Source organism: Eleutherodactylus coqui, chromosome 1 (assembly GCF_035609145.1).
Source record: "Eleutherodactylus coqui strain aEleCoq1 chromosome 1, aEleCoq1.hap1, whole genome shotgun sequence".
NCBI lineage: Eukaryota > Metazoa > Chordata > Amphibia > Anura > Eleutherodactylidae > Eleutherodactylus > Eleutherodactylus coqui.
In genome coordinates this window covers 275998492-276013968 of record NC_089837.1, presented here as the reverse complement: position 1 = coordinate 276013968, position 15477 = coordinate 275998492, and the positions used below count along the sequence as shown (strand labels likewise).

At 45.8% G+C, this 15477-nt stretch overlaps 1 protein-coding gene across 3 annotated transcripts in view; it reads left to right on the top strand.

Moving 5' to 3' along the window:
* ITPR3 (inositol 1,4,5-trisphosphate receptor type 3) overlaps positions 1-15477 on the top strand; it is a 665728-nt gene that overhangs the window by 454876 nt on the left and 195375 nt on the right. For all 3 annotated transcript variants that reach the window (XM_066609086.1, XM_066609095.1, XM_066609083.1), the window contains 2 exons: positions 11401-11549; positions 12175-12283. In XM_066609086.1, the coding sequence (XP_066465183.1) occupies positions 11401-11549; positions 12175-12283 (258 nt within the window). The remainder of the gene's footprint in view (positions 1-11400; positions 11550-12174; positions 12284-15477) is intronic.

Genomic DNA, 15477 nt, shown 5'->3' with positions numbered 1-15477 from the left:
TCTGTAAAAATAACTGAATCTGGATGCGCCTTATAGAACCCATCGAAGGGTTCCAGAATTTTACCAGAAAAAAATGACAGCATGTTGTGCTATTTTCTTCTAACAGTTATGGTGGAACCCCTAGATGGAATGAGCAGACGAAAATCTGAACAGAATCTTAATAAAAAACTTTATGAATTTGCAAAATACCTGTGGGTAAAGTGTTTAACCCTTTAACCCCTTGAGTGGCGGATTTCTTACCACACTGTCATGCCCACCAGGGCAGGTTTTTTAAGTTTATACAGTTTTTTTTATGTTTTGCTATTTTTGCACATTTAATTAAAACTTATTTTTTTCTTAAAGGCTTGCTTTTGTGTCGCCACATTCCAAGAGCCATATTTTTTTTTCCATTGCCAGAGCTCTAAAAGGCCTTGCTTTTTGCAGGATGAACTCAAGTCTTCATTTATCTAATTTTTAAGAACATGTAAAATTTTGATCGCTTTTTATTCCATTTTTTCTAGTGGCAAGATTAACCAAATCTGTAATTCTGGCATATTTTTTATTTTTATTTTTCACTGCATTCTCTGAGCAGTATAAATAATATATTAAAGTAATTCTACAGGCCAGTACGATTATACCAATACCAAATTGTAATAGTTTTTTTCTTTTTCGCAACTTTTTTACAGTTTAAAAAACAAAAGTAATAAAAGTTTAAATCACCCTCCTTTTCCATATTTATAATAAAAAAATCTAAATCTTAAAAGAAAAATACATATTTTTCTGTAAAAGTCCGATCTTTTAAAGTAGTGCATTATTTACCCCCCACGGTGAACGTAGTCCGAAAAAAAAAATAGACCGACAGAAATGCACTTTTACAGTCACCATGTCTCCCAGAAAAAATGCAATAAAAAGCGATCAAAAAGTCATATGTTTTCCAAATTAATACTAACATAAACTACAGGACATCCCGCAAAAAATGAGCCCTTGCTCAACTAGGTCGACGGAAAAATTAAAAAGTTATTGCGCGTAGAAGATGCAGCAGAAAATAATTTTAAAAATTAAATGTCGTTGAAAAAAATACAAGTACTACAGCAAAAAAAAAAACCATACGAGTTTGGTATCGTAGTAATCATACTGACCCATAGAATTAAGTTATCATGTCATTTTTGTTACAGTTTGTGTACCGTACAAACAAAACGCACTGAAAAATGGTGGAATGTACTTTTTTTTTTTTTCATTTTACTCCACTTAGAATTTTGTAAAAGTTTTTCATTACATTATATGGTACTTTAAATAGCACCATTGAAAAATACAACTCGCAAAAAACAAGCCCTCATACAGCAACGTCGATGAATAAATAAAAGAGTTATGATTTTTTAAACGGGAAGAGAAAAAAAGAAAAGGGGAGGGGGAAGGGGTCACGTCATTAAGGGGTTACATAATGTACTAACTTCCTTCTCTGGGTCATTACGACGCAGGGATACCACCGGTGTAAATTTGTTTGTAATTTTTTACAAAGTAAAGGTGCGTTCAGACGAGCGTGTTTTGGCGCGTACTTAGGTGCGTACATCCGTCCGCACCTAGGTACGAGCAAAAGCACGTGTGAACACAGCTGCGTGCTTGTTGTCAATGGAGCCGCGGCTGCTGCCGGCGGCTCCATTGAAAACAATGCTCTGCCGGTCCCCTGCATTCTTTTCCAGGGAAGGGCTTTACATATAAGCCCTTCCCTGAAAAAGAAACATTTTAGTGCAAAACAAAAAAATAATTAAAAAAAAACTTACCTCTCCTCCCCTGCTGTAAGCCCTTCCTTGAAAAGCCATTTAAAATAGTGCAAAAAATAAAAAAAAAACAATTCTCACCTCCCTTCAGCTGCCAGGGCTCAGCCGCGACTTCTGAATTGCTTCAGCCAATCACAATCAGAGCTACCAGCAGGAGAGGATTTTAAATCCCCAGCTGCTGATAGCTCAGCAGCGCTACAGAGCCGGGGACAGCGGCAGAAGTCCCCGCTGAGCCCCGGCAGCTGTTAGTGGCTTTGCAGGGAAGGGCTTCATAAGCTCTTCCCTGAAAAGCCTTTTAAAATAGTAAAAAAAAATGCAAAAATAGATATTCACCTCCCTTCAGCTGCCGGGGCACAGCCGCGTCTTCTCCTGCTGTCCCCTGCACTGTGTTGCTGAACTGCTGATCTATCAGCAGCCGGGGATTTAAAATTCCCGCCTGCTGAAACAGTTGAATGTAATTGGCTGAGGTGCTCAGCCAATCACAGGCAGCTCTCACCTGTCATTCATTCGGGGAGAGCTGCCTGTGATTGGCTGAGCACCTCAGCCAATCACATTCAGCTCTTTCAGCAGGCGGGGATTTTAAATCCCCGGCTGCTGATAGATCAGCAGTTCAGCACCACAGTGCAGGGGACAGCAGGAGAAGACGCGGCTGTGCCCCGGCAGCTGAAGGGAGGTGAGTATCTATTTTTTTTGTTTTTTAAATCACTTTTAATTGATTTCCAGGGGAGGGCTTATATGTAAAGCCCTTCCCTGAAAAACAATTCAGATGTGCCACAGACCATTGTTTTCAATGGAGCCGCCGCCAGCAGCAGCGGCTCCATTGAAGTGAATGGCTGCATTTTTTTTTTTTTTTTTCACCAAAATTTTTCCTTTTCAGTTAAGAGCCTATAAGTAAAGCTCTTCCCTGAAAAACAATTTGGTGGTGCCAGCAGACCATTGTCTTCAATGGAGCCGCCGGCAGCAGAAGCAGTTCCATTGAAGAGAATGCCTGCATTTTTATTTTTTTTACACTAAAATCTTTCTTTTTCAGGGAAGGGCTTATATGTAAAGTCCTTCCCTGAAAAGGAATGCAGGGAGCCAGCAGGCCATTGTTTTCAAGCAGCCGCGGCTCCATTGAAAACAATGCGTGCTTCCCCTATGGTGCACGCATGTCCTATCTTTGCAGGTACGCACCTGCAAAGTATGGACATGTGCACACACCATAGGGAATGCAGTGTTGTAAATACAAGTGTGTTTTGGTGCGTGCGTATGCACGCACCAAAACACGCTCATCTGAACGCACCCTAAAGGGAGAAAAGTGTTTTTAATTTTATTTTTTTAATAATTTTTTTCCTCTTTTTTTTTTCTTCTAATTTTTGTCCCTTTAGGGGACTTCCACAGAGACTCATCAGGACCCCCTGATCACATTCCGGGGTCCAGTGGCGACAGAACTTTGCCTGCTGCAGTCGCATAGACAGCGGCATATAAAGAGTAGAGATGAGCGAGCACCAAAATGCTCGGGTGCTCGTTACTCGGGACGAAATTATCGCGATGCTCGAGGGTTCGTTTCGAGTAACGAACCCCATTAAAGTCAATGGGCGACTCGAGCATTTTTGTATATCGCCGATGCTTGCTAAGGTTTCCATTTGTGAAAATCTGGGCAATTCAAGAAAGTGATGGGAACGACACAGCAACGGATAGGGCAGGCGAGGGGCTACATGTTGGGCTGCATCTCAAGTTCCCAGGTCCCACTATTAAGCCACAATAGCGGCAAGAGTGGGCCCCCCTCCCAACAATTTTTACTTCTAAAAAGCCCTCATTAGCAATGCATACCTTAGCTAAGCACCACACTACCTCCAACAAAGCACAATCACTGCCTGCATGACACTCCGCTGCCACTTCTCCTGGGTTACATGCTGCCCAACCCCCCCTGCACGACCCAGTGTCCACACCAAATTGTCCCTGCGCAGCCTTCAGCTGCCCTCATGCCACGCCACACTCATATCTATTTATAAGTGCGTCTGCCATGAGGAGGAACCGCAGGCACACACTGCAGAGGGTTGGCACAGCTAGGCAGCGACCCTCTTTAAAAGGGGCGGGGCGATAGCCCACAATGCTGTACAGAAGCAATGAGAAATATAATCCTGTGCCACCGCCATCAGGAGCTGCACACGTGGGCATAGCAATGGGGAACCTATGTGCCACACACTATTCATTCTGTCAAGGTGTTTGCATGCCCCAGTCAGACCGCGTTTTTTTATAAATAGTCACTGGCATGTACAACTCCGCAATGGGAATTCCGTGTGCACCCACAGCATGGGTGGCTCCCTGGAAGCCACCGGCTGTACATTAATGTATCCCATTGCAGTGCCCATCACAGCAGAGCTAACGTCCGATTAAATGCAGGTGGGCTTCGGCCCACACTGCATGCCCCAGTCAGACTGGGGTTTTTTAGAAGTGGACACATGCAGTTACAACTCCATGTGGACCGACAGCATGGGTGGGTGCCAGGAAGCCACCGGCGGTACATAAATATATCCCATTGCATTGCCCATCACAGCTGAGGTAATGTCATGTTTAATGCAAGTGGGCTTTGGCCCACACTGCATGGCCCAGTCAGACTGGGGTTCTTTAGAAGTGGAAACATGCAGTTACAACTCCGTGTGGACCCACGGCATGGGTGGCTCCCTGGAACCCACCGGCGGTACATAAATATATCCCATTGCAGTGCCCAACACAGCTGATGTAACGTCAGCTGTAATGCAGGTGGGCAAAAAATTAATTGGATTACACTGTAGGCGAGGGTCCCCAAAAATAGGTGTACCAACAGTACTAATGTATGTCCGAAAAATTGCCCATGCCCAACCAAGAGGGCAGGTGAAACCCATTAATCGCTTTGCCTAATGTGGCTTAATTTGTAACTAGGCCTGGAGGCAGCCCAGTTAAAATAAAAATTGGTTCAGGTGCAAGTTTCAACGCTTTAATGAGCATTGAAACGTATAAAAATTGTTTACAAAAATTATATGACTGAGCCTTGTGGGCCTAAGAAAAATTGCCCGTTCGGCGTGATTACGTCAGGTTTCAGGAGGAGGAGCAGGGGGAGGAAGATGAATATTATACACAGATTGATGAAGCTAAAAGGTCCACGTTTTTGATGGTGATAGAGAACGATGCTTCCATCCACGGGTGCAGCCTACGTATAGTTTAGGTATCGCTGCTGTCCGCTGGTGGAGAAGAGAAGTCTGGGGAAATCCAGGCTTTGTTCATCTTGATGAGTGTAAGCCTGTCGGCACTGTCGGTTGGCAGGCGGGTACGCTTATCTGTGATGATTCCCCCAGCCGCACTAAACACCCTCTCTGACAAGACGCTAGCCGCAGGACAAGCAAGCGCCTCCAGGACATACAGCGCGAGTTCAGGCCACGTGTCCAGCTTCGACACCCAGTAGTTGTAGGGGGCAGAGGCGTCACGGAGGACGGTCGTGCGATCGGCTACGTACTCCCTCACCATCCTTTTACAGTGCTCCCGCCGACTCAGCCTTGACTGTGGAGCGGTGACACAGTCTTGCTGGGGAGCCATAAAGCTGTCAAAGGCCTTAGAGAGTATTCCCCTGCCTGTGCTGTACATGCTGCCTGATCTCCGCACCTCCCCTGCTACCTGGCCCTCGGAACTGCGCCTTCGGCCACTAGCGCTGTCGGATGAGAATTTTACCATCAGCTTGTCCGCCAGGGTCCTGTGGTATAGCATCACTCTCGAACCCCTTTCCTCTTCGGGTATGTGAGTGGAAAGGTTCTCCTTATACCGTGGGTCGAGCAGTGTGTACACCCAGTAATCCGTAGTGGCCAGAATGCGTGTAACGCGAGGGTCACGAGAAAGGCATCCTAACATGAAGTCAGCCATGTGCGCCAGGGTACCTGTACGCAACACATGGCTGTCCTCACTAGGAAGATCACTTTCAGGATCCTACTCCTCCTCCTCAGGCCATACACGCTGAAAGGATGACAGGCAAGCAGCATGGGTACCCTCAGCAGTGGGCCAAGCTGTCTCTTCCCCCTCCTCCTGATGCTCCTCCTCCTCCTTAATGCGCTGAGATATAGACAGGAGGGTGCTCTGACTATCCAGCGACATACTGTCTTCCCCCGGCTCTGTTTCCGAGCGCAAAGCATCTGCCTTTATGCTTTGCAGGGAACTTCTCAAGAGGCATAGCAGAGGAATGGTGACGCTAATGATTGCAGCATCACCGCTCACCATCTGGGTAGACTCCTCAAAGTTTCCAAGAACCTGGCAGATGTCTGCCAACCAGGCCCACTCTTCTGTAAAGAATTGAGGAGGCTGACTCCCACTGCGCCGCCCATGTTGGAGTTGGTATTCCACTATAGCTCTACGTTGCTCATAGAGCCTGGCCAACATGTGGAGCGTAGAGTTCCACCGTGTGGGCACGTCGCACAGCAGTCGGTGCACTGGCAGATGAAACCGATGTTGCAGGGTGGCAGCGTCCGTGTGGGACTTGCGGAAATGTGCGCAGAGCCGTCGCACCTTTCCGAGCTGGTCTGACAAGCGTGGGTAGCTTTTCAGAAAGCGCTGAACCACCAAATTAAAGACGTGGGCCAGGCATGGCACGTGCGTGAGGCTGCCGAGTTGCAGAGCCGCCACCAGGTTACGGCCGTTGTCACACACGACTATGCCCGGTTGGAGGCTCAGCGGCGCAAGCCAGCGGTCTGTCTGCTCTGTCAGACCCTGCAGCAGTTCGTGGGCCGTGTGCCTCTTCTCTCCTAAGCTGAGTAGTTTCAGCACGGCCTGCTGACGCTTGCCCACCGCTGTGCTGCCGTGCCGTGCGACACCGACTGCTGGCGACGTGCTGCTGTTGACACATCTTGATTGCGAGACAGAGGGTGCGTAGGAGGAGGAGGAGGAGGAGGGTGGTTTAGTGGAGGAAGCATACACCGCCGCAGATACCAGCACCGAGCTGGGGCCCGCAATTCTGAGGGTGGGTAGGACGTGAGCGATCCCAGGCTCTGACTCTGTCCCAGCCTCCACTAAATTCACCCAATGTGCCGTCAGGGAGATATAGTTGCCCTGCCCGCCTGTGCTTGTCCACGTGTCTGTTGTTAAGTGGACCTTGGCAGTAACCACGTTGGTGAGGGCGCGTACAATGTTGCGGGAGACGTGGTCGTGCAGGGCTGGGACGGCACATCGGGAAAAGTAGTGGCGACTGGGAACTGAGTAGCACGGGGCCGCCGCCGCCATCATACTTTTGAAAGACTCCGTTTCCACAACCCTATACGGCAGCATCTCCAGGCTGATAAATTTGGCTATGTGCACGTTTAACGCTTGAGCGTGCGGGTGCGTGGCGGCGTACTTGCGCTTGCGCTCCAACACTTGCGCTAGCGACGGCTGGACGGTGCGCTGACAGACATTGGTGGATGGGGCCGAGGACAGCGGAGGTGAGGGTGTGGGTACAGGCCAGGAGACGGTAGTGCCTGTGCCCTGAGAGGGGGGTTGGATCTCAGTGGCAGGTTGGGGCACAGGGGGAGAGGCAGCGGTGCAAACCGGAGGCGGTGAACGGCCTTCGTTCCACCTTGTGGGGTGCTTGGCCATCATATGTCTGCGCATGCTGATGGTGGTGAGGCTGGTGGTGGTGGCTCCCCGGCTGATCTTGGCGCGACAAAGGTTGCACACCACTGTTCGGCGGTCGTCTGCACTCTCAGTGATAAACTGCCAGACCTTTTGAGCACCTCGGCCTCTGCAGGGTGGCATGGCGCGAGGGGGCGATTTGGGAAACAGTTGGTGGATTATTCGGTCTGGCCCTGCCCCTACCCCTGGCTACCGCACTGCCGCTTGCAACCTGCCCTGCTGCTGCCCTTGCCTCCCCCTCTGAAGACCTGTCCTCAGTAGGCGTAGCAAACCAGGTGGGGTCAGTCACCTCATCGTCCTGCTGCTCGTCCTCCGAATCCTCTGTGCGCTCCTTCCTCGGACTTACTCCAATTACTACTACCTGAGTGATAGACAACTGTGTCTCATCGTCATCGTCCTCCTCACCCACTGAAAGGTCTTGAGACAGTTGCCGGAAGTCCCCAGCCTCACCCCTTGGACCCCGGGAACTTTCCAATGGTTGGGCATCAGTCACGAAAAACTCCTACGGTGGGAGAGGAACCATTGCTGGCCATTCTGGGCAGGGGCCTGGGATCAGTTCCTGGGAGTCTGCCTGCTCCTCAGAATGTGTCGAGCAGCAGCCAGAGGATTCAGAGTTGCAGCAGTGGACGGCGCAGAACTCTGGGTGGTCGATAGATTGCTGGATGCACTTTCTGCCATCCACGACAGGACCTGCTCACACTGCTCATTTTCTAATAAAGGTCTACCGCGTGGACCCATTAATTGTAAGATGAATCTGGGGACGCCAGAAACGTGCCTCTCTCCTAATCCCGCAGCAGTCGGCTGCGATACACATGGATCAGGAGCTCGGCCTTTGCCCACACCCTGACTTGGGCCTCCGCGTACTCGCCCGCGTCCACGTCCTCTAGGCCTACCCCTACCCCTCAGCATGGTGTATTACCAGTAGTGCAGAAACAGAATGCTGTAATTAAATGTGCCGCTTATTGGCCTGTGGTTGGAGGCTGACTTCGCTTACGGAACGCCAGGAAATAATTTTGCGCAAGCCTGCTGTAACAGCTGGCTGCGTATGAATTAGGAGGACAACTACACCCAGCACAGACCCAGTACACTGAGGACAGTCATAGGCAGCCCAAATAGATTTTTTTTCCCAAATGTTCTTGGAAAGGTCCACTGCGTATATTCAATAAATATGTCTTCTGTCCCTGCGTCACCACTACTGGCCCTGGAGTATGTAAAATAACTGCAGACTGTTGCACTGTGGACAGGAATACAGCGGTGATGTAAGAGGCAACACAGAGCCAGGAAATAATTTTGCGCAAGCCTGCTGTAACACTTAGCTGGCTGCGTATGAATTAGGAGGACAACTACACCCAGCACAGACCCAGTACACTGAGGACAGTCACAGGCAGCCCAAATAGATTTTTTTTCCCAAATGTTTTTGGAAAGGCCCACTGCCTATATTCAATAAATATGTCTTCTGTCCCTGCGTCACCACTACTGGCCCTGGAGTATGTAAAATAACTGCAGACTGTTGCACTGTGGACTGGAATACAGCGGTGATGTAACAGCCAACACAGAGCCAGGAAATAATTTTGCGCAAGCTTGCTGTAACACTTAGCTGGCTGCGTATGAATTAGGAGGACAACTACACCCAGGACAGACCCAGTACACTGAGGACAGTCACAGGCAGCCCAAATAGATTTTTTTCCCCAAATGTTTTTGGAAAGGCCCACTGCCTACATTCAATAAATATATGTCTTCTGTCCCTGCCTTACCATCACTACTGGCCCTGGAGTATGTATAATTACTGCAGGGCGCAATGCTCTGCACGGCCGATATACAAAAAAAAAAAGTGCAACACTGCAAAAAGCAGCCTCCACACTACTGCACACGGTTAGATGTGGCCCTAAGAAGGACCGTTGGGGTTCTTGAAGCCTAAAATACTCCTAACACTCTCCCTATAGCAGCTCCGGCACCAACAGCACTTTCCCTTCTCTATGTCAGAATAAATCTGTGGCGAGCCGCGGGAGGGGCCGATTTTTATACTCGGATGACACCTGATCTCGCCAGCCACTCACTGCAGGGGGGTGGTATAGGGCTTGAACGTCGCAGGGGGAAGTTGTAATGCCTTCCCTGTCTTTCTATTGGCCAGAAAAGCGCGCTAACGTCTCAGAGATGAAAGTGAAAGTAACTCGAACATCGCGTGGTACTCGTCTCGAGTAACGAGCATCTCGAACACGCTAATACTCGAACGAGTATCAAGCTCGGGCGAGTACGTTCGCTCATCTCTAATAAAGAGTTAACACAGTAGAGATTGGAGGATTTCTCCATTCTCTGCTGTGTAAGAGCTGGTGCCTGGCTATCCTCTTACAGTCAAGCACCAGCTCTACCTGCCATAGAGACCATCGGCCGGCTTCTGACAAGCAGTGCAGTAGTTTGAAAATAGATTGCAGATCGGTAATATCTTCCTGCTTTATTTAAAGTCCTGCACTGTTCTGTATGGGACTGTGCAGGCAGAGCACACTGCCACAGCTTATGGCAATGTGCTCTGCAGGTCCCATAGTGAAACATAGCCTGGAAATCTTCCGGGCTATATCACTATGGGCAGTGGAGCTCGTCCCGGAAAATTTCCGGGCATGCCACTCAAGGGGTTAAAGGGGTTCGGTCGCTAAAAAAAAGAAAAATTCTATACTTATCTATTCCTCCCCCATCAGTGTACTTACCAGATCTTCACCTCCCCCATCTTCTCCTGTCTCCTCATTTGAGCTGACTCGGAAAAAGATTACAATTCCTTCCTAGGCAGTGTAGCTACAGCACAGGGATGTGACCTTCATTGACCCAGCCGAAAGGAATTCGAAGAATGCAGCTTTCTTAACAAGCTGTGCACAAAGTGCGGTGAGGAGGTGACCCGGCAAAGGCTCAGCCAGGAGAAGATGTGCTAAAGAAACTGACAGGAAAAGAATAGTTAAGTATAGATTTTTTTTTTTTAAATGACAAAACCCCTTTAGAGACATGGCCTATTTTAGGCTTAAGGACACAATGATTGTTGGCGGATTTTAATCTCCATTTTTCAAAAACGATAACTTTTTTATTTTTCCTTTGACACGGCCGTATAAGAGCTTGTTTTTTGCATGGCAAACTGTAGTTATTATTGTTATAGTTGTTATCGTATTTTTGGGTACGTAAACAATATGGTAAAACTTTTATTATTTGTTTTATGATTGCAGGGATAGAAAACACATCAATTCTGCCATAGATTTGTTGGGGTTTTCTTTTAAAGCGTTAATTATACAGCATAAATTACACAATATATTTTTTTTGCGGTAGGGTACATTAACAAGGATACCAAATTTCTTAAAGTTTTTTTAGGTTTTTCCAATTTTGTGCAATAAAAACCCTTTTTGTGAATTTTATTTTTTAATTGCTGCATTCAAACTTTTTTATTTTTCCATGGACAAAGCACTATGGGGGCTTATTTTTTGCGAGACAAGCTGTAGTTTTTATTGATACCATTTTGGGTTACATACAGGATTTTTGATCACTTTTTTGCGTTTTTTGGTAGGCAAAATGCTAAAAATTAGCATTTTGCCTTAGTTTTTAGTGTTTTTTTAATGCTTTTTGCCGTGGGATTTTTTTTCTGCTAATATGAAAAAAAGCCCCAAAAGGTTTTTTTTTTTACAATTTATTTTTTGTACATTATTTTGATCTTTTTTTACACCACTTGTGTTCCTCTGGGGGACTTACACCATAGCACCGATGATCGCTATGATAAGGCATTGCAGGACTTCTCTCCTGCAATGCCTTATCGCTTATTACAGCGATCATAGGCAATGGTAATACGGGACGCCTGTAGGTGGCATCCTGTTACCATGGCAACCAGTCGGGCTCTCTGCGATTATATTGTGAGAGCCTTATAACATCAAAGAGGGAGTGCGCTCCCTCTGTTACGCCTTCCCGTACCGCGATCTACATAGATCGCAGCAGGGAAGGGGTTAACAGCATGAGAAGCAAGTGCATTTACTGTACTGTACTGACCTCCTTCTTTTATCTTTAGGATATTATTAATGTGCTAGAGGAACAGCTGAAGCCTCTTGTAGAAGCAGAACAGTCTGTTCTTGTAGATGTTCTTCATCACCCTGAATTGCTCTTTGCTGAAGGAACTGACCCTCGTTCTCGATGTGAAACTGGCGGCTTCATTTCAAAGTAAGACCCTTCACACTCTGGACTATGTTTATCAACAAAAGTACGTGTATTTTAATTCATTCAAATACTTATGGGAAGTAAGTATTAGGGTTAATGCCCACGGCCAGATTCCCGCCCTGTTTCACCGCAGCTATTAGGTTCAATAGAACCTAATAGCTCAATGTTCACGCTGCAGAATTCCACCGTGGAATTCTGCATCGTGAAATATCCCGCTGCATGTCTTATTTGCCAGGGAAATACACGCGGACGCCTTCCATTGTAGTCAATAGAAGCCGGCAGTCACGCTATACTTCCGCTGTTGCACAGCGGAAGTATAGCGTGAATACACGCCCCGCCCACCACGTCATATGACACTGCCGACACGTCACGCGCTGTACTGCGCTTGCGCTCCACGCGTTATGTGGGAGCTGCGCATTGGATCCGAAGCTAAGTATGGGGTCTTTTGGGGGGGCGCCGTGACGGACTCCGCTGCAGTATTATGCTTGCGGAGCCCGTCACGGCTGTTGGCATGAGCCCTTAGCTGAATTGAGTTTACAGATGTATGGTTGGTACACATGTTATTGTATATTATAGTTGTATAATGCTTGAATTTTGGAATTAGTTCCTTTTTCTAACTTGTTTGCAGACTTATTCAGCACACCAAAAATCTTATGTCTAGTGAAGAGAAGCTCTGTACAAAAGTTTTACGGACATTGCAGCAAATGTTAGTGAAAAAAAATAACTATGATGATCGGGTAAGATGAACTGCCACATACATTTACATAAAAGTGTATGAGTATGAAATAAAGATACAACTAATGTTACATTGTCCACTCATTTATGTTTCATAAATCAGTATTGTAGTGGAATAAATTAGTGGTGTATTTAAATAAGTCATCCAGTTGTAAACAATTTATGGCCTATCAGCAGGGGTCTGTTTTCATAGACTCCGTAGTTGTTCACTGTGAATGTATGTTTGTGAACTGAGTTGCTTTCTGCTGGAAGCAGACAGCTCCATTCTCACTGCAATGGCCAAGCTTGGTATTGCAGGGAAATTTCCCACTGAAATGAATGTGAACTTGGCCTGCAACCCCAAGCTTGGCCACTGCAGTGGGAGTGGAACTGCCTGCTTCCTGCAGAAATCAAAATGATCACACCGACCCAGCAAACAACTAGATCGCAGGGGTCTCATGTGACAGTCCCCTACCTAATTTATTATTGATGGCCTATCCTGCTGATAGGCTATCATCAGCAGTTTATAATCGGACAACCATTTTAAATACTCTTGGGCACCCCACACACCACTGCATATAATAGCAACGTATTTCAGTCGTGAGCATGCACACCACTATTTTAAAGGTATGGCAGCAAACTCCATCAGATCTTTTGAATCAATCTAGTGTTATTATTTAACCCATTAAGGACCGAGCATGGTAAATAGCTCTTGGACCTGGACTTTAATCCGGGTAGATTTGCAGAAGTACGTCACGGAATTAAAGCTTCTGCAATCAAGCAGGAGCAGGTCAGGTCCTTAGCTGTCAGGCACAGCCAGGGACCCAGAGGAAAAGGAAGAAGAGATTTTTAACCACTTCTACCTTCTCCGTTTCTACCTTCTCATTTCCAAGCTACATAGCCCTCAATAAGCACTATGTACTAAAGAGTGAAAGTATTGCTTCCACTATGCAACTCTGCGATCACATGACCACTGGGTGCCCTCTGTCACAGCAGACCCTAATTAGCTCTGTTAGTAACTGTTGTCACTACAGGTGAATGGTTTCCTCTGTAACTTGGGCTCCTAGGGATGCCCCAGCTACATTGGAAAAGTATGAAATAAAAATTTAAAAAAACGTGATTGTCCTCCAGAGGTCTTATATGATGTCATATGGAATATAGATGGTAAAAAAAGTTTAAAAAATTGGTTTAAAAAGTTTATACATAAAAATAAGAAAATGACCCACTGCCGACGCCAACCAAAACCTTTGCAATATGCACCCTGTAGTCCAAAAATGTATAAATTTATATATCAAAACATTATAAACAAAACAAGGAACCCATACTTTATTTTAGTGTAGATATACTAATTTTAAAATAAACTATAAATGTAAAACTTTTATTTTAGCTTTTTTACCCCCAATAAAAGTAAAAAATGGGAAACCATGTCAATAAAAAAAAATAGCCCTATATACTGTATCACGGAAAAAAAACCACAGCAAAATAATTTTGGTAGCTGAAGAAAATAAAATAAGGCAGTAAAACTACCACATGGGTAAAATCCCTAAAAAGCATCTGGTCCTTCAGGACCAATACACCCTGGTCCTTAAGGGCTTAAACTTTTTTCCCCCACTGAATATTTAGTCAAATGTACAACACACCACCATGCAGTCTGCAAAATACTGCCAAATACGGTTGAAATACACTTAATCGTCTGCATGAACCCTTAAACCCAGGCTTTTAAATTATACTTTACTTCAAACTCATTTGAAAAGTACATTGAACTTTGTGTTTGTACAAATAAAATTTTTTATTTGGCTATAATTTTACTTTGTAGCAGTTTCATAGCCTAAGGAATAACTACAGTATGAATAAAATTAGCAAAATGAGAAACTGGCATGTAACTCTTTTGAGCCATAATACTTTGATTGGAAGGTTGTCAATATAGTACCATTCTTTATACCCATGCAAATCTACATGACTCTGACGTAACCCTTCCTCAGCTTTAGGAAGGGTTAGGTCAGACTCCTGAAGAGTTTAAGTAATATTATTATTAGGCCGCCTGCACACAGCCGGGTCGGATCCCCTGTGAGAAATCTCGCTGCCGGACCCGACCCGTGCCCCTGCAGGGACCAGTGCGGGTCTCACCTTCTCCCGCAGCTCTGGCTCTGTGATGTGTCGGCTGCCAGCCAGCCGGCGCATGCGCAGAGCAGAGTCGGGGCGCCGGGAGTGACATTTCTGTGCGGGCCTCTGCAAGACCCGCACAGAAATAGAGTATGCCGCGATTTGTTTTCCGCGTGTATTTTCACGCGGACAAATCACGGCCGTCTGCATAGGATTGCGTTTTGCAATGCAATCCTATGCAGTCGGGCAGGGGCGGAAATTCTGCGGGAAATCTCGCCGCAGAATTTCCGCTAGTGTGCAGGGGGCCTTAATCTTTATGTATAAAGCTCCATCATATTTTGCTGTTCTTTATAAAACTGAACTCTAGGTGACCTAAAGCCTGCTTACATTGCTAATACATAGTTGCAAAAGGATAATTACTAATGACAATACCAACACAAGGAAAGTGGAATCGATATATGTTTATTGCTGGTGTATTTACAGAGAATAAGACAGAGGCAGATTACTCTAATAAGAATATGCTAGTGGTTTTATAGCACTCACTAAATGGAGTCCAAAATTGCATTCAGAAGTAATGCCATAGGAAGAATGTGATATATTTGAATTTTAAAAAAAGGGTGTCATATAGATAGTCAGGTGACCTCTCTCAGCCAGTTAGCTGGGAGGAACGGGCTGTTTTAAATACAGAGCACACATGCCAATATCCCACGGACTTAGGAGCCTTTCAGTACGTACACAAATATGTACAAGCTAAATGTGCAAATTTGAAGAGGTCTTTAAGTGAAAGATTAAGTTTTATCTACGAAAATCTGTAAATCTCATCAACTGTAAAGTTGTAGTAAAAGTACAAATACTGGATTATGGGTGAAAATGCTCTATACTTTAACGCATATACAATTGCAATCAAAATTATTCAAGCCCCATTACAAATTAGATTTAACAAGTTTACAAACTCTCAGCGGTTTGCCAAAAAAAAAACATCAAACGAAAGCAATTTAAATACCTCAACATAACTAATATAACAAGACATTTCTTAAAATTTAGCAAAAAAAGACACTTAATGACTACTGCAGTCTCAGAATTAGTCCACTCCATGATAAGCGTCTTTACTGCT